This window comes from Choloepus didactylus, chromosome 27 (genome assembly GCF_015220235.1).
Source record: "Choloepus didactylus isolate mChoDid1 chromosome 27, mChoDid1.pri, whole genome shotgun sequence".
In the NCBI taxonomy this organism is placed as follows: domain Eukaryota; kingdom Metazoa; phylum Chordata; class Mammalia; order Pilosa; family Megalonychidae; genus Choloepus; species Choloepus didactylus.
In genome coordinates, this window is record NC_051333.1 from 17,491,534 (window position 1) to 17,516,382 (window position 24,849).

At 36.9% G+C, this 24,849-nt stretch overlaps 1 protein-coding gene across 2 annotated transcripts; it reads right to left on the minus strand.

The window, feature by feature from the left end:
- On the minus strand, nt 1-24,499 carry ZNF527 (zinc finger protein 527). 2 transcript variants are annotated; one of them, XM_037820219.1, is made up of 5 exons: nt 24,340-24,499; nt 19,614-19,691; nt 15,979-16,105; nt 15,247-15,342; nt 1-2,192 (listed from the first exon to the last, which is right to left on the minus strand). In XM_037820219.1, the coding sequence occupies exons 1-5, from the start codon at nt 24,487-24,489 to the stop codon at nt 619-621; spliced, it is 2,025 nt and encodes a 674-aa protein (XP_037676147.1). In that variant the 5' UTR covers nt 24,490-24,499; the 3' UTR covers nt 1-618. The 2 variants fall into 2 exon arrangements, with proteins under 2 accessions (XP_037676147.1, XP_037676148.1); XM_037820220.1 differs by lacking the exon at nt 24,340-24,499 and having other exon boundaries at nt 15,989-16,105; nt 19,614-19,693.
- Nucleotides 24,500-24,849: the final 350 nt, after the last annotated feature.

Below are 24,849 nucleotides of genomic sequence, written 5' to 3' on the forward strand. Positions count from 1 at the left end.
TTAACTTAAACAAAAAAGGGAATTTATTGACTCAAAAAAATGAAAAGGTAAAGGATGGTATAGACTTCAGGCATGATGGATCCAGGAGATCAAACAACCTCATCAGACTTATACCTCTCATCTCCATTTTCCTTTGGTTGGTTTTGTTTTTTGGAAGGCTTTCTTCATGTGGCGGCAAAAAAGGTACTGGTGAGTTTTTAACCTTACTTAATCCTCAAAGCTAGCAAGTCTACAAGAAATAAAAATGAATCTCTCTCTTACTGCCCATTAAAATACCCCAGCGGACTCTATTGGCCCAGACAGTCCCACATGCCAGTCCCTTATTAGTCACAAGGTTATAGAAAATAACTGGTCATCCTGTGACCAATCCATTATTCTCCCTGATTAAGTTTCATCAGAATGCTATGCAGTGTGGATGGGTTAATTCTCAAATGGGATATAGAACAGATAAAAAAACAACAGATGTCTATTACTGAGGCTATTTTAAATAAGGGGTGCTTATGGACTGAAGGCTTTCCCATATATACTACATTCATTGTATTAACACAAAAAATTTTCACAGCCATTCAATAAAGACTGAGTGGTGATTAAATGTTTTCTTCCCTCTGTCTGTTATAATCAGAGAGTTTCTCTATTATGAATTCTCTGATGTCGTCTAAGGGCTGAAGCACAGCTAAAATTATTTCCACATTCATTACACTTATAGGGTTTTTCTCCAACATGAATCCTCTGGTGTAGCCTAAGGGACAAGATCTGGTGAAAAGCCTTCCCACATTCATTACATACATAGGGTTTCTCTCCAGTATGAATTCTCTGATGTTGATCAAGGTATGAGCCACAGCTGAAGGCCTTCCCACATTTATTACATTCATAGGGTTTCTCTCCTGCATGACTTCTCTTATGGTGAATTAGAACTAAAGCATCACTGAAGGCTTTTCCACATTTACTACATTCAAATGGTCTCTCTCCAGTATGAATTCTATGATGTCGATTAAGTTGGGAGTCAGTCCTGAAAAACTTCCCACATTTGATGCACTCATAGGGCTTTTCTCCAGTATGAATTCTCTGATGTTGATTAAGGTGTGAACGATAGCCAAAGGTCTTCCCACATTCATTACATTTGAAGGGTTTCTCTCCTGTATGAATTCTTTGATGCAGAGTAAGGGCTATGCGTCTGCTGAAGGCTTTTCCACATTGATTACATTCATAGGGCTTCTCTCCAGTGTGAATTCTCTGATGTTGATTAAGGTGTGCACTCTGTCGGAATGCCTTGTTACATTCCTTACATTCATATGGTTTCTCTCCCGTGTGAATTCTCTGATGTTCAACAAGGAAGGCATAACGGCTAAAGGCCTTCCCACATTCACTACATGTAAAAGGTTTCTCTCCAGTGTGGATTCTCTGATGTTGAGCAAGGTGTGCACTCTGTCGGAAGGCTTTGTTACATTCCTTACATTCATAAGGTTTATCTCCAATATGAGTTCTCTGATGTTCAATGAGAAAGAAGTCATGGCTGAAAGCTTTTCCACAGTCATTGCATGCATATGATTTCTGTCTGCTCTGAATTCTCTGAGGCTGAGTAAAGAATGTGTAACAGCTAAAGGCATCATCACAATCATTGTATCCATGGGGTAATTTTCTAAAATGAGTTGTCTGATGCTGAGTAATTAATGAGTGGAAACCTAAGAGATTTGAAAAATCATTACTTTCATAAGGTTTCTCAGCAGGAGGAATTCCTATATCTTTAGCAAGATGTCTACTTTGGTTGAAATTGTCTTCATATTCATTACCTATCAAAGATTCCTTCTCAGCATGGAGTCTTCTACGTTCAATTATGATGGAATTTGGGGGGAAGATTTTTTCATAAATATCAAATTTATGTACTTGCTCTTCTGTGGGAACTCTCTGTTGTGTTAAAAGTGATTTCAGTTGGATGCTTCTCTGAGAATTATTATATCCATTGTCTCTTTTCCCAGTAGAGAATTCCTTTAAAGTTGTCACTTGCCTGAAATGCCTCTCTTGATTTCCTTGATGTCTCTTAAATTCACTCTCATATTTCCAGACTTCTCTGAAACTGGAGCACTCAAGGCCATGACTTGTAAACCTTTCCATTATCATCCCCTGGGATATTTCTTCTTCATTAGTATACCATTTTGGAGACAATTCCTTGATTTCACACCAAGACTCCCAGTCTGAAAAATATCAAGAAAGCAAATGTCTCCTTTTTTTCCTTTGCTGAAGAGAAAGAAAACTGTTACAGAAGAAATTGGAGAATTTTACTCAGGGGAAGGAGAAAGGAAAAATACATAATTGTGATATATCTCAAATATAGCCATACAATATGAACAAAATATAAAGAAAACATAGAGTGAAGAGGGCTGATAGAGGAAGGTATATATTTTGGTGATGGAAAGGGGGTAATAGAAGAAATAGGTAAAATGGAGGGAGGGAATCAAGATGCAGATAAAGATAAAGGCCAAGAAGATAAGGAATTGAGAATGCATGATTAGATCATAATCAGAGTTTCCCTCTACTCTTTAAAGACTCCAGTCCATCTACACTACTATTCATAAGACTGAAAGCTCCCTGAGGGCAGTGATTAATGTCTACTTTTTTTTTCTTACTGTTACATCTAGTGCCTAGCACAATAGCAGCATTTTGTTGAATGAATGCTGCCAAATTAATCTTCTCAAATAATCTATTCACTAATGCTACTCAACAACTTCTAAGATTTTTTCAGGTTCCAGAGAAAAATTACTGTTTTTTTTTTTTTTTCCTCAGTGTCTAGAAGACACTGGAAGTCACTTTTTCTCATCAATGAGAGAAAAATAATACCTATAGAGCAAATACATGATACTATAAGGAGAAGGTATTCATTAAAGTAAGGCAGAAAGAAAACTTTTTAAAAAGATTATCTCAAAAAGAGGGAAGGTGAGAAAGTCTTTTCCATGTCCATCCACAATAATCAGCCAATGTATTCAATGTCGACTGAAACTCTTATGTACCTCATGCTTACAGGAAATAAAAAAGTCTGAGAAACAAGTTCTTCCTCCTTTTTTAATCTCTGAAGAGAGAGATAAAATTTCTGGGCCAATGATTCAATATAGTGCATAATTAAGGACTAGCTAATGTGATACAGGCTATCAGTAGTACAAAATGTCAGGAAAAAAAAGATCAAAACTCACTAGCTTAGTTAAGGAACACTTCCTAGAGAACATGAGCTTGGTTTCAAGGCTATAATCAGACTTCTAAATTTAGTGATTATTTCAATTACAGAGCCATTCTGATGTTTTGATGTCCTTCGAGGTTATTAACTGCATGCATTACCATTTCTGGGATACAGAATTTCTTATAACAATTTCCCATCTGTTGGAAAAAAAAAAAACTGCTTCCAACCTAGGTCAGTGCAAAGTTGAAAAGCAAAGAACAGATTATGCACCTGTAAATTTCTTCCTTCCAATATACCCTCCACACAAGAAAAGCCTCCAACCCTACCCCCTCCTATATTCAGCCATGGTTTTTCTCTTACTGAGGCCCACAGTTGACAGGGCTTTGTTTACTTGTCCTCAGTTAGGTCCATACTGTAATTCATTCTTTCTGCAGAAGCATAAGTACTTCTTTTCCCTCACCCACTCTCCTGGGATCTCCTGTCCAGTATCATCAACCAGGGCCACTATATTCCCTCTTATCAAGAATATCTTTTTTTCTATACTCCAGGCAAATGGCAGCAGCTTTATATAATAATTAATGTAATGCTGAGTAAGAGATCCAATGGGAAAAGACTATAGACATTTTCCAACATGGAGGGATTCTGAGGTGCCTGAAACTCCAACAACATACTGGATTGAGTCAACCCAGAGGGCAAAAGTCAAATTGCAAGTGGTAAGACAGTGGAAGAGAATGTGAAGTAAAGGCAGTAAGTGGATGTAGATGACTCTCACACCTTTAAATCTAATAGAGTTTGCTCTGCACGTTTTCTGAACTGGGGAGAGGGGGGAATTTGGAGTGAGTGCTAAAGGGGAAAGGTTTCTTTCTGGAGTGATGGAAATTTTCTATAACTGGATTGTAGAGTAGGTTGCACAAACTTTTGAATATATGAAAATCCACTAAATTGCATATTTTAAAATGGTTAATTTTATGTTATGTAAATTATCTCTCAATAAAAAGTTATGAAATTATTTTTAAAAAGATTTAAATAAACATAAATATATGTTGTACCAAAATAAGTAAATAATGCATGCAAGCTTGTTTACCTGAAGTTATTTTATAGCAGATCAATTTCAATCAGAATTCCATGAAGATTTTTATTTCTGAACTTACAGAATTTTAAAAGGATACTTGGGGAAAAAAATGGTCAAGAATATCAAAGAAAATTCTGAAGGAAAAAAAGAAGCTTTCAGGACCAAGAACATGACCTAAACCCTGGCATTTTTCTCCTTTTCTCCATCAAAATCCCTCTAAAAGGATTCAACCAAGTGACTTGTAAAGATTTCTATTCTGGGAAGAAACTGGAAGAGAGAATCAAAAATGCATCTAAAGCTTAAAAAATTTATTGGATACCAAAGAGAAAAGAATGAAGAGGAGCATGAATCCCTACTCTGACCACACATGACTGAAATAAAATTCATGTAGAGAATACTGGAAAAATTTCCATATACATCTTCTGGATTGTGTGAGAATTACAGGTGAGGACCAGCATCAGGGCTATTCTTCAACGCTTTTCCTTTATTCTTTTAAACAGAAATAATATTTGCTATAAAATATTCAAAAAAATTTTTAAATGTTTAAAGTAGAAAGTAAAGTCACCCAAGATATCCCACTGACCACTACTGCCTTATGGATTTACAGGCAAAAATCTTAGATATTAAAAATTGAATCCTGCAGTACACTAAATGAATAATACACATGACCAAGGAAGGTTTAATCCAAAATGCAAAAACAGTTCAGCAATAGGAAATCCTTTACTACAAATTGTTATAGAATTTCTCTTTTATGAGTTGTTAGAGAAAAAAAACAATCATCTTGATAGATGCAAAAGCCTCTCCTAATTAAATGAATGAATATATATATATATTCAAACATAAGGCTAAGAATAGAATAAAATAGGCATGTTTAATATGAAACAATTGAAACAGTGCCATGATGTCAGAAGGAAGAAAAACTGACTATAATTATTCAACACAGATAAGGAAACTGCAGTTGATACTGTAAAATTTAAAAAGAGAAAAGATAAAGGGTGCCATAAATACTGGGAAGAAAACTGTATGCCTTTCCCTCCTAGGCTGATAGGAAGCTGCATCTCCCAGCCTCCCTTGTAGACATGTGACTGAATTCTGACCAATCAGAATCATTTGATACATGCCACCCATGCCATTTTCAGGTCTGGCCCATAAAAACCTCCTGAGAGAGACTCCATTCATCTTTCTCATGCTCTCTCTCTCTCTCTCTCTCTCAATGTGTGTGTGTGTGTGTGTGTGTGTGTGTGTGTCTCAATCTCTCTCAATCTGTCTCCCATCCCCCCACCTCTCTCTCTGTCCCTCATTCCTTCTTTACCTCCCTCCCCAGGCTTCAGAGGACCCAGCAAAGGAAGTAGATGAAGGCAATAAATGAAAGGAGTCTGGCTACCTGAATAATAACATAAGCGGAGGTCCCTGATAACCTCACACTGGACTGTGCCATGTGCAAAAAATAATCTTTACTGTGTTCATACATTTAAGACTTTGGGGTGCTTTGTTAAAGCAATTAGCTTACCTTGACTAATAAACTCAAAAAATTTTTGAAGCACTACTACAATAGGAGAATACAATAAGCTGGCTAGATAAAATGATAAATATACGCAAATTAATACCTTTTGTATCTACCAATAATAACCAGTCAGAACATCTAAAGGGAAATAAAACTATTTAGTAGGAAAATAGTATAGCTCAGGCTCAGGAATAGACATACAGATTGAAGGAACAAAAAATAGAGGACAGAAATGAGATTTACACAAATGTAAGAACTTGGCATATAATGGAGATGGCATTGTAATCAACAGGGAAAAAAGATTAATTAATAAACAGCGTTGGAAAAACTCCATGTGAAAAAAAAAACTCATATATCATATGTAAAAATTAAATTCCACATGGAGCACAGGCCTAAAAGTGAAAAACAAAACTTTAAAACTTTTAAAAAATAATGTAGGGGACTATTTTTAAAACCCCAGGTTAGGAAAAGATTTAGTAAACAAGATTATAATAAAGCACAAACTAATGGAAAAGATGGATGTATCTGACATTAACACTAAAACTTCCATGTGGGAGAAGACTTCACAAATTTAAAGGCAAGGGACAGTATGGGAAAGATCATCTAAAACACATATTACAGAAAAATGATTACAGCCCAGATTATATAAAGTTTTACAAATCAATAAAAAAATAAAAATAAAAATAACCTAACCCCCAAAATTGGTTAAAAAGATGACAGGTAATTCACAGAAGAGAAAAAATGAATGAACAATACACTTATGGAAAGATGCTCGCTATTACTAGCAAATTAAAAAATCACATGACAGCATTTCTTCTTCCTCGTAATGGCAAAAATTTAAGTTGGACAATATCAAGGGTAATATAAAAAATTTAAGATGGAGAATATCAAGAGAATAAAGAAATAGGAAATCTCAGGCAATGCTGGTAGAAGTATAAACTGGTGCAATCACTTTAAGGACAATTTGAGTATCTAGCAAAATAAAAATGTGCATTCCTAAGCACCAGCAGTTTTACTTCTAGATATAAATCCTTGAGAAATTCTTATACATGAAGCTGTGCATGGAAACATACTGTGCTACTATGTGAGATAACAAAAAGTGGAAACAACCTGAATGACCACTGGTAGGAAAATGGTTAATTAAAATGTGGGAAATTCAAACATGGAATACTATACAATAGTTTAAAAGGAATGAAAATATATTATAGGTAGACTTACCAAGGATAAATCTCAAAAGCAATGTTAAGTAATAAAAGCAAATTACAGGCAATAGTTCATTTTTTAAATTAATGTAGAGAATACCACCTATGAAATAAATTTTTTTTCACAGACTCATAAACATTTACAAAAATGTTTAAAAATGAAGGATATACACTGAATTCATGACTGCTTGCTGCTGAGAGTAAGAGGTAGATGAGGGAAAGAGAACTGAGAATGGGAGACAAAGAAAACTTCTAATTAATCACAATGACTTATCTCTTTTATCAAAAAAGAAAAATATGCCAAAATATTAACAATGGTCAATCCTGGTTGGTATTTGAACATTTATTATATTATTCTCTGTACTTTACTGTGTCTTTAACTTTATCAAGAGAAAAGATTTTTCCTGAAATAAAAACAAATCTCAAACACACATACAAGGAAAACGTGACCCAAAAGGGTCAAGACTGTGACATACGCTATTAAAATGACTTTAAAATTAAAGAATTATTTGGGTGACCAGAAAAAAACATAAAGATATATATATGTATATGTATATATATATATGAAAGTTATCAAGGTAGCATCAGACTTCTCCATAGCAACATTCATCACCATAGTAGAGCAATTCTACAAGAAACTCAAGGAAAGAATGGCCAGTTCTGAACATGGAAGAACTTGGGGGGACGTTGTTTCTGTAAGTCCTTTTGAGGAAACCACTAGAGGACAAACTTCAGTCAATCAAGAACTGTCTAGCAAAAGGATTGGTGGTAAACGCTGAATATATTTAACCACAGAACTAAGACTACATGAAATCTTGGGCTAAGTGTGACAGAACAGTATGTAAACATAATATGCTCTGACAACGTAAAACAGCAAACAACTAACAAAATGTGGGAAAAGAGGGGAAAGATTAAGAGGAGTGTAAAAAAAGCCACTGTTGATTTATCTGTAACAATTAAAACTCAAAGGATAGCTTTTAAAACTAACCATCAAGTAGAAGTATAATTAATCAGTAGTAAAAAGGTACAATTATAAAAGATAACACATTTTCAGGTGATGGAAAAGTTTTGGTAATGGATGGTGGTGATGGAAGCACAACATTGTGAATGTAGTGAACACCACTGACTTATGTATTTGAATATGGTTAAAAGAGGAAATTTTAGGTTATATATATCTTACTAGAAGAAAAATTTTGAAAAAAACCATAGGATTGTACAAAACAAAGACTGAAACCTAATGTAAACTATGGACTATAGTTAATAGTATAATTATAATAATATTGGTTCATCAATTGTGAAAAGGTACCACACTAATGCAAAGTGTTAATAAAAGGTAATTCTGTGGGGGGGGGGGATATGCAAACTATGTAGTTTTACATGATTTTTCTGTAAACCTACAACCTCTCTAATAAAATTTTTTAAAAAGATAATACAATTGACTAAAATGAGGTGGTAGAAAAGAGGAAAGGGAAGAAATGACAACCTGTTTTATTAATGTTTATAGGAGAGAATGAGTAGATACGGTTTACAGCAAAAAAAAAACAAAAAAACAAAACACTATAATCATGAAGGTAAGCACTAAAACAAAAAGAAAAATCTTCCTACTATAAAAACTCCAATATTATATGACAAAAAAGGCAAGAGAAACTGATATGTGAAAGTCTTTTTAAAAAATAATAAAAACAGAAAAATAACATAAAACAATATACAAAACTAAGTCCAACTGTATCAACTGATGTAACTAAACTTAATTCACCTATTAAAATGAAAAAAATATTCAGATAGGTTCCCAAAGCAAAATTCAATTACATATCGCATATAAGCCCCACACCTAAAACAAAGTGATTCAAAAAGTTGAAAAAAAAGGATGGGTAAAGGTCCATAAATACAAACCAGGTACTTTCATACATTGCTGGTAGGAAAGTAAACTGGTACAATCTTTCTAGAGGTGAATTTGGCAATTCCTAACAAAACTACACATGTATTTACCCAGCAATCCCACATCTAGGAATCTAAAGAAACAATCCCAACAATACAAAAATAAATATGTACCAGGTTATTCACTGAAGTATTGTTTGTAATTGTAAAATATTGCAAACAACCTAAATGCACACATATTGGAGAGTGGTTGAAAAAACTGTGATATATCCACATAATGGCGTATTATGCAGCTATTTAAAAGAATGAGGAAGATCTCAGTGAACTAATATAGAGTAATTTCTAGTACACACAATTAAATAAATAAAGCAAAGTGCATGGCATCTATAGTATTCTACTCTGTGTGTAAGAAAAAAAGGAGATACAAGAAAATACATGTAATCTACTCATTTGTGCAAAATAAACATAAGTATAAACCCAAAATTATAGAGATGGGTAAGCTACAAAGGGTGGAAAGGAGTGGAAAGAAGCAGGAAATAGGGACAGTAAAATAGGTATAAGGAGGAAGTAACACTTCTCTGAGGGTATCTTTTTGTAAATCTCTGACTTGTAGTACCATAATAATGTTTCAGATACTCCCCAACACAAAACAACAATTTAAACCGGCCAGGCTTTCCACTGATGTTATGCAGATCGCAGACACACTGCAGAGTATAACAGTAGCAGCATCCCACCATGAAGTGTAAGGTAGCAACTCTGAAGGGTCCCAGTATGATTAGCCAAGGACTCAGCCAAGCAAGAGGTTTTAAAGAACTGAAACCTGGAGAACAGTGATCAGCAAGGCACTTTAGAGATGGTAGCAGCCACTCAGCCCAAGAAGACATATCCTCAGGCTGGTCAGCCATGCTGCAGCAGGGGCTGAATCTGAAGTACCACAGACTCCGGGCCACCATCAATTTAGACTCTGAGAACCTAAGCGGCTTTAACATCTGGAATAACAGCTTGGCTGAAACATGCTCCACTTGTGCTGAATAGCAGGCCGTTCTTACCAACAAAGCCACAAAATATATTTGACAACTATTTTTCTAGGGCAGTCATGTTTAGTATTATCCATTAGATTCATGAGTTTTCTAACACTGTTCCATGCCAAACTGTCAAGAGCTTCTGAAATGTACAGTTTTAAAATGTATTTAAAGGTAAATACATTTTTAGTGGGTTGTAATTTTGGAGGTGGAACAGAGTATTTTAAGCTGGAAACTGTTAATTCCAATCCCTCCTGAATGTACCCATGCAATGTCCACAACAATAAAATAATGTCTTTGTAAACAAAATAAAACAACAACTAGGATGTGTTAGAAACCCAAATGTAATGCAAAAAGTAACAAGTGAGTCTAAAAGAACTAACCTAAGTAACTTTGGGAAACAGTAATTTGACTGATTACTATGAGACTAAAGACAAAAAGAACTGAAATATACACAAATACTGTAATCTGCTTAGTAAATTTGTTACTCACAGAGATATAGGTTGGCAATTCTGAAACAATTTTATGTGTATGCTAGTATTGAGAAAATAAGTAAATATACTGTAGAAAATGAGACACAGATTTCTCACATTCAGAAAAAGAAATTATAAATCAGTAAAGGAGAAAGACTACAATGAACCCTGTGGCGCGGGACTGGATTCAGAGTTATCAATATAAACTCATAGTTTTTTTCTAAAGGTTCAGAAATAAATATGTGTGTGTGATATGTAAGTTAGTATACATAAATATATTTCCTAGATCTGTCTGTGAGGGCTAGAAACCAAAGCATCCCGGTAGCAAAGAACACACCTAGCATGCAGACACTGGTTTCTAAACACCATTCCCCAATAAAAGAAACCATGGCTTCTTAGAGAAGTGGTTGACTCTAGGATTGGGGCAAGAAAAATACAAGATGAACCTGGAACACCTTGTGGTGCTAGTAGAAAGTGCTCATAAAAAGGATGAGGGCATGTCAAATGGTCAAAGAAACCAACTTGAAGGAGATCCCAATGGCCAAAGCCAGAACATTTTGAGCATCAAATAAAAAATGATTTATTGGGTTTTAACCCATAGAAAACAAAAATCAGTAAGTCCATAAATAATAAATAAATAACTGAATACATACATAAATAGGGGAGAAGGGACAGCTCTTCCTTATAGAACAATTCCAATTAATATATGTAGGGAAAAGAAGGAAATAGAAGATCATTGTCAGGTTAACACCGCAGCAATAACTGCTGTAGATAAGATCCACCAATGGATGCTAAATTTAGTGGGCAAAATTTTTAGAAGAAACTGAGTATCTGCCAAATCCCAAAGAATCTCCCCCAAGATATCTATTAATTACAAATGGAAAATTCCTAACTTACAGTGGAGAAACATAGCAGACACTACCTGAACCAGTAATCAAGGATAAATATCATCAATAACAGGACATACCACCATCATGAATTTCTTGATATAACGCACTGAGGGGATACAACATTGCTTTTGTGGCATTCTTCTCAAACTGCATAACTTCAATCTAATCACAAGAAAACATTAGACAAACCCAGATTGAGAGGCATTCTATAAAATAACGAATCAATACTCTTCAAAAGTGTCAAGGTATGAAAGATAAGGAAAGGCTGAAGAACAGTCACAGATTGGAGGACATTAAGGAGACACAACAATTAAAAGCAAACATGACATGCTGGATTGGATTCTGGAATGGAAAAAGGACATTAGTGGAAAAACTGGTAAAATCGGAATAAGGTATTTAGTCTAGTATTGTACCAGTGTTAATTTCTGTTTTTAATAATTGTCCAATGGTTAGGTAAGATATTAACATTAGGAAAAGCTGGGTAAAGGGTATATGGGAACCCTCTGCACTAGTTTTGTAACTTTTTTTCAGAGTAAAAATTATTCCAAAATAAAAAGTTAAAAAAAAAAAAGCAGGTGTCACAATCTTAACAAGGTAGAATCTGAACTAAAAAGTATTACATATGACCAAAATGTATACTTTATAATTTTTAAAGAATACAATTCATAATGAAGATATGTTAGAATTAGCTATAACTAAATATCATAGTAGCAATTGTGATAAAGCAGAAATTATAAGAAATAGCAGGAAAAACAGGCAGAAATAAAATTGTGATAGGAAGCTTTAATTCATTTCTTTCAAACCAAGATATATCAAGTGGACAAAAAAATAAATAAGGAGACATGATCTATATAATATAATTAGTATGATAGATCTCAATGTAATATAGTAAAGAATACACATTCTTTTCAAGGGCCTTTGGAACATTCCACACACAAAAAGATTGCAAAGAAAATGACAATAAATTCCAAAAAGAAGGAATAGTTCAGAAAACATTCTTTCATTACAATGCAATAAAACAGAAATTCTCAACAAAATGAAAAAACAAAATATGGTCCTTTCCCCTAGAAATTTAAAATCTATTGTGTCAAAGAGAAAATACAAATGACACTCCAAAACTGGTTAGTAACAAGAAAACAAAAAATAACAAGCATCAAAAGTTTTAAGATTCATCTAAAGCAATAATCAAAGGAAAATTCAAAGCCTTAAATACATGTATCAGAAAAAACAAAAAAAAAAAAGAATAAAACATTAAAATTAATGTTAGAATGAGAATACTGACAACAACAACAAAAAAAACAAAAGGAAAACAGAAGAAATAATTATTAAAGATAAAAACATAAATTAATGAGTTAGAAAACAGAAAAACATTAGAAATAGTAAACAACACTAAAGTTGATTCTTTAAAAAAAACAAGCCACTGGATAACCTAATCAAGAAAAATAAGGGAGAAAAAAAAGAGGAACAGTGAAAAATTTAAAATCAGGGAAGAATCACAGAAACAGAGAAAGTTAAAAGAATCATTAAAAAAACTACCTTATTCCCCTCTATGGATATAAAAACATGTTTGAAATGAATAATTTTCTAGGAAAATAAGATTTACCAAAAGAGATAGAAAATCTGAACAGACCAATTTCTATTGGCTAAACAGTGAATGTTAGAGTTACCTCCTGAAAAAATATCAGGCCCAGACATTTTCACAAGGGTTTCACCAAAGCTTGAAAATTCAGATAATTCCAAAATTATTTAAACTCTATAGGATACAGAAAAAGAAGAAAAACCTCCAAGCTCTCATGAAGAAAATATAACATTGACAACTAAACCTGCAAAGATTTCACAAAAAAATAAAAGTGTAACAATTTCACTTATGAATATCAATGCAAAATAATTGGATAAAAAGGTTACTGGAGGGTAGCAGGAATTTTCATTATATAATCTTTTACATCTTTTATGCTTTTTGATTTTTTATTCACGTGATATGTTATGGATTGAATCAGGTCCTCCACAAAGACATGTTCAAGTCCTAACCCCTGGTCCTGTGGATGTGAATCCATTTGTAAACAGGATCTTTGAAGATGCTATTAGTTAAGGGGAGGCCAAATTGAATCAAGGTGGGCTGTAAGCCAACATGACTGAAGTCCATATAAGCAGAGGAAATTGGACACAGTAGTAGGAAGAGTGAGGAGGAGACAAAAAGAAAGATTGCCAGGACAGAGGCAGAGACTGAGACATGGTGCCAGCAAGCCATCACCAGAATGCTATAGATTTCAGAGAAAGCATGGCCTGCCAATACCTTGATTTTAGACTTCTAGCCTCTGAAACTATAACACAATAAATTCCTGTTTAAGCCAACCAGGTTGTGGTATTTATCATAGCAGTTCTGGCAAACTAAGACATGATGTATTATCTATAAGAAAATAAATAAATAAAATCGATTTTTAACAAAGGAAAAAAAAAGGACCAGTCCAGGAGGTTCCAATATCTTAAAAAATCAGAATTCCAGAAAGAGATGGAGAAAATCCACAACACGAAATCATCAAAGAAATTATTCAAAATATTTTCTTAGGACTAAAGGCCATGAGTTTCCCAACTGAAAGGGCCTATAAAATAGAGTATACCAGATGAAAGTTGATACACACAAAGATATGCTACAGTGAAATTTCAGAAAACTGGGGACATTCAAAGAGAAAAACTTTCAAAGAGAAAAAACAGGTTTCACATAAAAGACCAATTAATAAGAATGGCATTGACTTTGCAACAGCAATGTAGAAAGTCAGAAGAGACAGCGGATCATTACTACAACAATGCCAATGAAAAATGATTTCCCACCTAGAATACTGTATCTGCCAAACTATCATTGATGTATAAGGGTAGAATAATGATTTTCAGATATCTAAGATTACAAAATATTTACCTCCCATGCCACTCTTTCTCAGGAAGTTGCTAAAAGATGTGCACCAACAAAATATGAGAACAAACCATTAAATAGGAAGGTTTGGGTACAAGAAACAGTAAATTCAACAAAGGAGCAAGTTAAAGAAAATTTTCAGGGTGATGGAGAAAGAAAATCCCAAACAAGAGCTCTATGCAAATAGATGAAAAGGACCATTTGTCCAGAGGGAGGCATATCTGAAGACCCTAGAGGTTTCTCCCACAAAATGAAATTAATAGATTACCTAAAATGTCCAAATATCTTGACAGATTTAGACAATTGATGGGGATCTGGGAATTAAATTAGGGATATGTACATAGAAGAATCAGCAAAGAAACAAACAGGCAAAAAAAAAGAAAGAAAAAAAAACCCAGATAATTATTAACTCCAGAGAACATAAAGTTTACAGAAAAAGTAATTTTGATATGTGTACAGCATAGCTATAACTAGCACTTAATAGCATAATAACGTAAACACTGAAGACTAATTCAATTCAATCAAAATTATGATACTGGTAAGAGCGAAATGAAAGTGTGTGTGTGTATGAGCGCCAATGTTGTACTGAGGATAAGAAGGTGGAAAATCCTTATTTCCTTAGTGAGAAGATACTAGATAAGGACTAAAACTGAAAAAAACAATCAAGAAGTATTGATACAAATATGTTTTTTAGAGACAAGTAGCTGTAAAAGAAAAGAAAGTGGATCCCTCTAAGGAGGGGAAAACTGAGAAGCAGGGCAAGAGACTACTACCATTTTTTAGCGAATAAGTCTTACAGAACTACTTGATTCTTTAAACAATGTGCATGATAACTTGGGATTAGTTTGATAAAAATTAAAACTCTGAAAAGAAATCTAGAAATGTATGCAATTCTGACCATAAAGGGGAAAGAAGAGCTGGGAAGGTCTGAGATTCAGGGTACAGGTAGATGTCTATCAAATATAATCTTATAGAAATAGGGAAGAAAAACCCAAGGGAGTATGTGAGGTTTCTAGGGAAAATCATGCTAAAAAGATTTGGGTTCCCTTCTCAAACCCAAGGTAATCTCAAGACCACTTGGGCTGGCACCTTATAACAGCCCTCCTTGCCCAGTTCCCTGTCGCTCACCTGCACACTGACCATATGACATCTCTCTCTCCATCATCCAAGGTTCCTTTCCTTGCTCCAGTAAGGAGATCATGTTGGGCTTAGAAATGGAGAGTCCTGTTTATAGGGAAAGAAAAATGGTAGTGAGAGAGACAGGCAGATAGACAGACAAATCAACACGCTACAGACTGGGACTCAGCCCCAATCCCTTGGCCACCTTGGCAAGAAAGTGATTACAGGAAGGATCAGAGAATAGAGTGATGCTTGCATGAAGGATGAGGAAGATAAAGCTTTTCCATTGCAGTGGTTCTCAAAGTATGGTCTCTAGAGCAGCAGCAGCAGTGTCACCTAGGAATTGTAAATTCTCAGGCCCCACCTTCAGATTCACCTAATGAATCTGAAAACACAGTGGTTCTCAAACTTTAACAAGCATTAGAATCATATGGAAGGCTTATTAAAACCCAGACTGCTGGGACTCACACCGAGTTTCTGACTGTGCAGGTCTACAGTGGGTCCCCATAATTTGCATCTTAACAAATCCCCAGGTCACACTGATGCTGCCATTCCAAACCACAATTCTACAACTAATGGAGCTACTTATTTCCAACTCTATGAAACTACTCCATATAATTTCCTGGGAACAGGAAATAGAAATCCAGTTAAGAACTTTAGAGAAGCCCTAAATATTCCCAATGAAGGAAGCAAAAACACTCTAGAGGGAAGTTTTGAATTATAGGGGGGAAAAATCCTTACCCAGCCATACCAAGTTCCTGTAGTTCTCCAACATGACATCTCTGTATAAATCCCTCTGAGATGGGTCCAGCCATTCCCACTCCTCTTGGGAAAAGTCTACAGCCACATCCCAGAAGGTCACCAACCCCTGAAATAAAAAGATGTTTGCCAAGCACCCAGACTGCCATACGGTCCTAGCAAAAATGATTAATTCTGCCCGAATTCAAAGCTCTAAGTGTTCCAAGGAAAACTGAAAGAACAATTAGATGACCAAGTTTGTCAGATACTTTAAGAGAAAGAGAAATATTAGACACAGACTCACCCCTTGAAAATTTTACAGTTTTGAGAAAGAAAACAGACACATATAATAGGAAAAAATTAGCTTATAACATGAAACAATATATGAGCAAAGGCTAAGTTGTATATTACATGCACTAAGTATAAAGAAATTCTTATACAGAGAATTGCTTTATACTCCCCAAACTGCGGTATCAGTAGGGCACAGTAGAAAAGGCAGGCCTTGAATTAGGCTTTAACAAAAGGGTATGGTCTGAAACTTAGACTCTAAAAGGAAGGAGAAACTTCCAAGAATCCTGAAGAAATAATAAAGTATATGTAAAGAGATTTAGGTAGAATTTTCAATGGAAGTTTATATGAAAAACCTGAAAAACTTTAGATGTCCAAAAATAGAGGAGTTTACACTATACCACTGAACTGTAATCTGCATGAGGAGAAGGATATATGCTTTATAAAGTGACGTATATTCAGTGTCTATTACAAAAGCTGTAATTTAGTAAACAGTAAATATCTGCCACTCATTGATGAAATGGGGACTTTTCCTATAACATATTCATATGAAGGAAGAGTATACACATGCTCAAAAATGATGGAGTTCCAATTTTTAGAGCAAGGTCTCAATTTTTATCAAAAATAATAAAATGTCAAATATGGTTATTCTACATAGTGAAATAATGGCTGAATATGGCTGGAGAAAAAAATTACACAACTACAAAGTGTCATATAACTTCCAGTGCCTCTCTTCTTTGTGTCCTCAAAGGCTGACATATTAGCTGCAGCAATGAACCCCTTGCCCCACCCCATTTTCAATTGGGTTTAGCCACAGGCAAGAGATGGGAGAGAGGCAAGTGAGGTCAGATGTTTGTTTCCTTGGCTCCCTCTCTGCTGCACCACCCTAGGTGGTCTTTCTCCCTCAAACAAAGGTCATAATGACTGTCAGTGTCCCTCTCCACTCAGCTTCCTGTCTGCCTCTGGTTTCAGGCCTACAGTTAGAAAGGACCCTCTGCTGTTATGAGGCCCAGGGTGTAGCACTACCATTTGTGGTTTCTCCATATCCTGGTCATATCTTAATAAGTAGTCTCCTTTGAGTTTCTTGCTTGAACTCTGGACTAATACACATGGAGATCCAATGTGATTCTAGGATATGACCAGAGATCCCACAAAAGCACTGCTAGGCAACTTGATTACCCTTCCCTAGTAAGTGTACTCTCCCACTCCACCAGATAACTATTTCACATCTTCTCTTTCTCAAACTACCAATTCCTCCCCTTCTCACTTTGAGCTGTTTGCTCTTTCTTCCACTGAGGACACAGGAACACTGAGGCAAAGAACTTATTTTCCTGCCACTATATCTATATACTTACCTGCATCTGTATTCATATAGTTTGTCTTCCTTCTGCTACTATGGATGAAACTGTGGGTTCCTATCTCAGACCGCCCCCTCTATTTTTCCACTCAGGAACACTGCCACCCCTGTCTCTTGTATTATCAAATTTTCTCACTTTACCAGATCATTCCTAGAAGCATACAAACATGCAGTATCTTCCACCAAATAAAAAAATGAACAAATAAAATCCCTTCCATGATCTCACTGTAACTACTGTCCCACTTCTTTAGCCCCCTTAACAAAACTCTTCAAAAGAGTTGCCTGAATCAGTGGTGTTCAACAGAAATATTGTGAGCCACACATGTAATTTTAAATTTTCAACATTAAAAGTAGATGGATAAATGGAAATAAGTGAAATTAATTTAATAATATATTTAACCTAATGTATTTAAAATGTTACATTTCAACATGTAATCAATACAAAAATTATTAATGAAATACTTTATATTTTTTTGTACTAAATCTTCAAAATCCAATGTATATTTTACACTTATAGCATATCTTAATTTATAGTAGTCACATGTGGCTAGTGTTATTGTATTGGACCACACACGTCTAGACTTACTGTCCCCATTCTCATCTCCCTCACCTTCCATTCTCTCTTTAACCCACTGCAATGATGCTTTCATTCCATCCACTCAGTGAAGTAGTTCTTGTCAAGGGTAACAGTAATTTCCATGTTGCCAAATCCAGTAGTCAGTGCTCAGCCTTCATTGTCTTCAGTCTCTCTCAGCAGAATTTATCTCAGTTTTCTTCTTTGAAACACTTTCTACTCTTGGTTTCTAGAGCTCACACTCTCCTGGTTTTCCTCCTACCTCAGCTGTTATTTCTTTTCAGTCTCCTTTTCTGGTTCCTCCTCGTCTTATTAGCCACTAAATGTTGAATGCCCCAAGTTCATCCCTTGGGCTGTCTTCTCTGTCTACACTCACCACAACCCTGCCCTCAAGATAATCTCATCAAATACACTGATGACTCCCAAATTCACATCTCTAGTCCTGACCTCATCTTTAAACTCCAGATATTTAGTCAACATTCTATTTTGGTGTCCAATAGGTTTCTTCTTAGTAGGTCCAAAACTCTATTCTTGATTTCCATTCCTACTCCGATCCTGTCTTTCTGTCTCAGTAAATGGCATAAACGTTTATGCAGTTTCCCAGCCAAAAAAATTTTTGTAGACATCCTTGAATTCTTTCTTCTTCTCACACCCCACAACCAATTCATGATCAAATTCCATAATTTCTAACTCCAAAATACATCCATCTAACTAGCTCCATTGCCACCATTATGGTCCAAGCCACTATTAACTCCCATTTGACTTACTGCAATAGTATTTTGACTGGCCTCCCTGCTTCGACCCTTGCTCCCCTTCTACCTATTCTCTTTTTAAAGCATATATCAAATCATGTTACAAACACTCCAGTGGTTCCCTTCATACTTAGAACAAAATCCCAAAAGGTCTTGTTGTAACTTCCAAAGGCCTATATAATTTTGTCCCCAGCTACCCTTCTCATCTCACAGTACTCATTTTCCCTCCAAGGACACTGGCCTTGTTAGACTTGGAACACATCAAATATGCTCCAGTCTCAGGAACTTTGTCCTTGCTATTTTTTCTACTTGTAAAAACTCTTCCCCAGATCTCCACAAAACTTACTCCCTACTTTCACTGAGGTCTTTGCTTAAATGTCACTTCCTCAAAGGCATTCACTGACCTCCCTATTTAATAGGACATTCCACAGTCACACTCCATCGCTTATTGTACTCATCTCCAACATGACAAATCACAATCCACGTAAAGAGAATATTTCTGTTCTATCACACATTTGAGCAAAACACTGAACAAAAAGGACAATAGATGTCTTGTAGAAGTACTATACAAACAAAAGATACTGGGCTATTTGTGACTCTCCCTGTGGTCTCGAGTCCTGAAAAACAAGGTGGAATTTCTGGAAACAAAGTGAAAGTATCAACTCACCTGAGACACAGCTTTACAAAGTCCAACAGCCATTCTTCCTTCCTTCATCAGCTTGCTTTCTTGAAGAAGAACAAAGTCCTGAAAAGGGAGAGTTAAGAAATTAGAAATGCTGGTCCCAGATTTACAATGATAGAAGTAGTTCCTGTTTATGGACCCAACACTCTCATTCCATGGGAGGAAACATGGCTCAGCTCCACCCCTTCTAAGATCTAAGTAAAACCCACAGTAATTTGGGCAGAGAATAAAAATGTATTTGCAAAACCCCTGAGAGACTCGGGGAAAATGCGGAAATATTAAACTTCCCCACCTGGGGAATTACTGATATTCTCACAAGCATTGGGGACTACCAATTTAGAAGGCTGAGCCCTCAACCTTGGGGCTTGCCGTCATGAAGCTTGTTACTACAAAGGAGAGGCTAAGGCTACTTATAATTGTGCCTAAGAGTCACCCCCAAAGACCCTCTTTTGTTGCTCAGATGTTGTCTCTCTCCCTAAGCTAACCTGGCAGGTAAACTCACTGCCCCTCTCCCCTTCATGGGACATGACTCCCAGGGGTATAAATCTCCCTGGCAAAGTGGGACATGACTCTCAGGGATGAATATGGACCCAGCATGAGGGGATTGAGAAAGTCTTCTTGACCAAAAGGGGGAAGAGAAATGAAACAATATAAAGTTTCTGTCACTGAGAGATTTCAAATAGAGTCAAGAAGTCATTCTGGAGGTTATTCTTATGCATTATATAGATATCCCTTTTTAATTCTTGGTGTATTGGAATAACTAGAAGGATATTTCTGAAACTGTTGAACTGCAACCCAGTAGCCTTAATTTTTGAAGACAATTGTATAACTATGTAGCTTACACAGTATGACTGTGTGATTAAGAAAACTGCGTCGCTCACACTCCCTTTATCCAGTGTATGGACAGATGAATAGAAAAATGATAACAAAAATTAAATGAATAATGGGGGGAGGAGGGGGTTGGGATTTTTTGGGTGTTCTTCTTTACCTGTATTTTTATTCATGTTTTTGCTATTTTTTTTTTTTTTTGGAGTAATGAAAATGTTCAAAATTTGATTTTGGTGATGAATGCAAAACTATATGATGGTTCTGTGAACAACTGATTGTACACTGCAGATGACTGTACTTTATGTGAATATATCTCAATAAAACTGAATTTAAAAAAAAAAAAGATCTAAGAAAGAGGCCAACGCTGAAGTAAACCCCTAATGTCTTGACTGGTATTAAGGACATACAGATTAAACAATCCAAAAGTCCACCCAGTGGCCAAAATGGCTGTTTATGATTTGGCCTCTGGTTGCCCCTCCGACCTCATTTCCTATCCTTCTCCCCCTTGTTCACCCCACTCCAGGAACACAGGTCTTCTCACTGTTCTCAAACACTGTGCATACTCGCCATTGCATTTGCTGTTCCCTCTGCTGGAATCTCTTCTCCCAAATATTAGCATGGCTCACTCTCTTCACTCCTACCTGTGCTCAAACTTCACTACATCAGAGGGTCTTCGGTGAACGACCTAAGTAAAAGAGAACCCCTCTTCCCCAGTTACTCTTTTTCCTTACTCTGATTTATTTTTCTTCTTAGCATTTATTACCATCTGACATGTTACTTTTTTTTTTCCTGTTTTTAGTATGTCTTCCCCACAAGACTAAGTGGTATCTAAGACACAGTGGTATTTGTTCGGCTGTCTGTTGTATCTCCAGTGCTAGAAAAATGCCAGAACCACTGTAGGTGCTCAAAAAATATTTGATAAATAAATCTTTCTGCGCCTCCTGTAACATAAGTAGCCACATTATACATGTTGTATATCTGTCATTATCCTATTTAATTCTCATAACACTGTAAAGGTAGGTTAAAAAGCTTAAACAACTAACCCAAAGTTACAAGAGTCCAACCAAGGTGTGACTGAAAAACTGGTCCTCTTTCAAGAGGCCATGATATCTGAATGGGAAATAGTCTACAAAGCCTGAGGAGTCAATGCCAAAATATTTCTTGGAGGAGCATCTTCAGAGCTGGCAGTTGTTACCTTTTTTACTCCACAGAAATGCAGCTTGAGGAAAAAGGGGCCAAATTTTAATCTTAAACCAACAACAAATGGTGCAGGCTGGAATAAGTTCCTTGTGCTCTCAGAGCCCAAATTCTTCATTCTGAAAATGGGAATAATTGTGTCTAACCCAAAATTCAGATAAACTCCCTAATTCTAGGCTACTCTGTACACTGGCCAACTCAAGTCTCTAGAAAAGTTATTTCCTTAGTGAAGTACAGCTTCAACTTGTCCATAAAGGTCTTTGCAACCTGAGAGAAGAATTCGTGCAGTCTACTGGGCATCTGGGAAGAAGGAGCCCTAAGTAGCACCAGCATAAAGGAAATTTTCTTAAATTTTCTATTTGCAAATAGTTGTGCATCCCTTGGTTAATATGTTTCCAAGTTTGAGAAGAGTCATCAGTTTCTAAAAGGTATAATGGAAAAGACTTGGGTTTTATAGCACCCAGAATCAGGTTGACTCTCCATTCCTTCCCTTATTGGCTACACATGTGACCTTGGGCAAGTTAATCCATCCCTCAGAATCTTTCTGTCCTCGCTGTCAAGATTGCATGAGCCAGAATCTGGCATAGAGTAGCGCCACCCTCATTCCCACTTCAATTCTAGGTACACATTTGGAAAGATGAAAACATTTTTCCTTATTGACTGAGAAATAACAACAGAAAATTTAGCTCAACTGGTATGTCAGAAATAGAGCCCTGAATCCAGCCTCTCAGAGCACCAAACATGGAAAAGTTTTGACAAGGACAAAATCTCAAACTCACTGGCCTAAGTAGAGGAAGACCTGGCTTTCAGGCTGGGCTTTCCTCTTGCAGGGGCAGCTAAATTGAGGATGGTCTCACTATAGGGTCTTTCAAACTGGGTCGTGTTACTCACAAGGGGACTGAAAGAAAAGATCCAGATTAAGTCCATATAAATTCTAGGTCCTTAAGGTTCCTGGTCCAACACCTGGGACAATCCCCAGAACCCAGGTCTTCTATTCTTCACTCTTACAATGTAAGAAAGATCAAGGGAGCTCAGCAATTAAGAGCAAGGTCTCTGGAGACCAAATGCCTGTGTTCAAGTCCTGGTTCTGTCATTTATTAACTGTGTGAACTTGGGGAACTAATTTTCATTTTTCTGTGCCTCAGTTTCTTCATTTGTAAAATGGGAACTTATCTCCATTTTATCTACTTATTTCCATATCATACTATCTCAGAGAATTTTTATAAGGAATTAATACACATAAAACTCAAAGAAAGTACCTGACATACATACAAACATCAGCTTTTAAAATTATTATTATTATTATTACCTTATCCATTACCCACACTGTACCAGCATTCCCCCCATCCCATCCCTTCTTCTCTCTTCTTTGCTGTCCCTTGGAATTGAGAACTTCAACCCCAGCCACCAAGAACTCTCCTTCATGTTAGGGTTCTACAATCTCAGCCTGGCCCACACTGAGTTCCCTAGGAGGACTCCCCCACAGGACTGATTCCTCCATCCTGGGTTTCCTCTTCTCTCTGGTTCCTTCTCAGGAGTGTAATTTGAGGGCAACTTCCAGATCTAAAATTCTCATTCCTTTACCACAGGGGCCACAGTTGTTAAAGCTCGAAATAGACACACATACAGTTACACACAGAGACATGAGGTTTCTCCTAAGGGCAGTCTTAGTTTTGCCCCAATTCAGGAAAATATTCTTACATCCAAGAAGGCCACATGGTTCCAGGTGGTACAGATGGCACAGATGGCACAGTGTTCACACACTCACATAGAGAATTATGCATAATCACATATATATAATCATAATATATTTACGTCACAACAAATATAATCATAAGGACTATATATAATCATTTATAGTCATACAAAATTCTATGTGCTTGATGACACACAACCATACACACAAAGACCATTAAGTCATACATAACATATATACACACATATACAAAGTCAATGCAGACACCCACATGCTCACATACTTCTGGTGGTCACACAAACACCAGGTGACCAAACCACACAATCAAGCCCACAATTTCATATACACATACAAATCCTCACCCAATCACACATATACACATGGTTACACAATCACACTCATAGCCCCCCACACACAGTTACATTAACACAGAGAGAGAGATGTTCATACCCAATTACTCCAATGGACAGTCACACATAATCACACTCAAAGTGACATGCCACATACAAGATCACACATTCTGTCACAACCTCTCACACAAAATCATTCCTGTAGAGGCAGATGGTCATGGTCACACACAATCACATATGCTCCCACACATACTGAAAGTATACCTAAGGAGACAAGCAAACACATCCAATGTCACACTCACAGTCTCCCACACATCCAAAGACAATAACAGTTATACATCCAGAGACCGACAATCGTACACATTATATGTGTGTGTGTGTATACACACACATATATATTCACATAATTTCATCCGCAGACACACGGCCAGTGTCACATACAGTCACACAGCAGTACGGAAACACACAAGATCACATTCTGTCACACCCGAAGCCTCTGACATAGTTACGCACACAGAGCCCTACACATGGTGACACTCTCACGCACACAGTCTCCTGGCAGCTGCCGCCGGGTCCCTGCCGCTCGGCCCCAAGGCCGACCCGGGCCTCTAGCTCTTGCCCACGGCCCAGCCCAACTCACCTCCCCGCGCCGGGGGCAGGGGAATTGGGTCCCGCGACCCCAGACCCGCGACGTCGCTCCCAGAATCCCCCGCGGGGCGGGGCCTGCGGCGCGCGGGTCCGCAGGTTCGGCGGGAGACGCACGGGCGCCCGCGATCTGGGCGAGAAACATTACACTCGCTTCGGAACACGCGAACCACGAGCCCCACAACGCTTTGCGCGGGTCTTTTCCGAACTACGTTGCCCAAGGGGCGCCGCGGCTGGCTTTCGCTTCGCGCCTGCGCAGAGGGCGGCCAGGGTAAGTGCTGGCTGCCGCGGCTGGCTGGGCTGCAGGGCTTTCACACCTTGGGCGACGATGGAAGCGCGAGTGACCGTGGAACACTGTGCGTGAGGCTGCGTGTGTGCGTTACTGGGATTGAACGCTTGTGTGGAGAGTTTGTGTGTAACTCGCTGTATACTTTTGTGCTTCTGCATCATGGGGATGAAGGTTCTTGTCAGTGCAGCGAGCTTCGGTATTTCAAATCACGGGGAC

Bases quoted from the DNA above. Each gene is read 5' to 3' on its own strand.
- ZNF527 (XM_037820219.1), bottom strand. From the start codon at position 24,489: ATGTTTCTCGCCCAGATCGCGGGCGCCCGTGCGTCTCCCGCCGAACCT. The intron at 15,343-15,978 runs GTAAGGATTTTT...CCCTATAAACAG, and splicing joins CAGGAACTTGGTATGGCTGG to GACTCTCCATTTCTAAGCCC. The intron at 2,193-15,246 runs GTGAGCGACAGG...GATATTTTTCAG, and splicing joins GTCATATGGTCAGTGTGCAG to ACTGGGAGTCTTGGTGTGAA.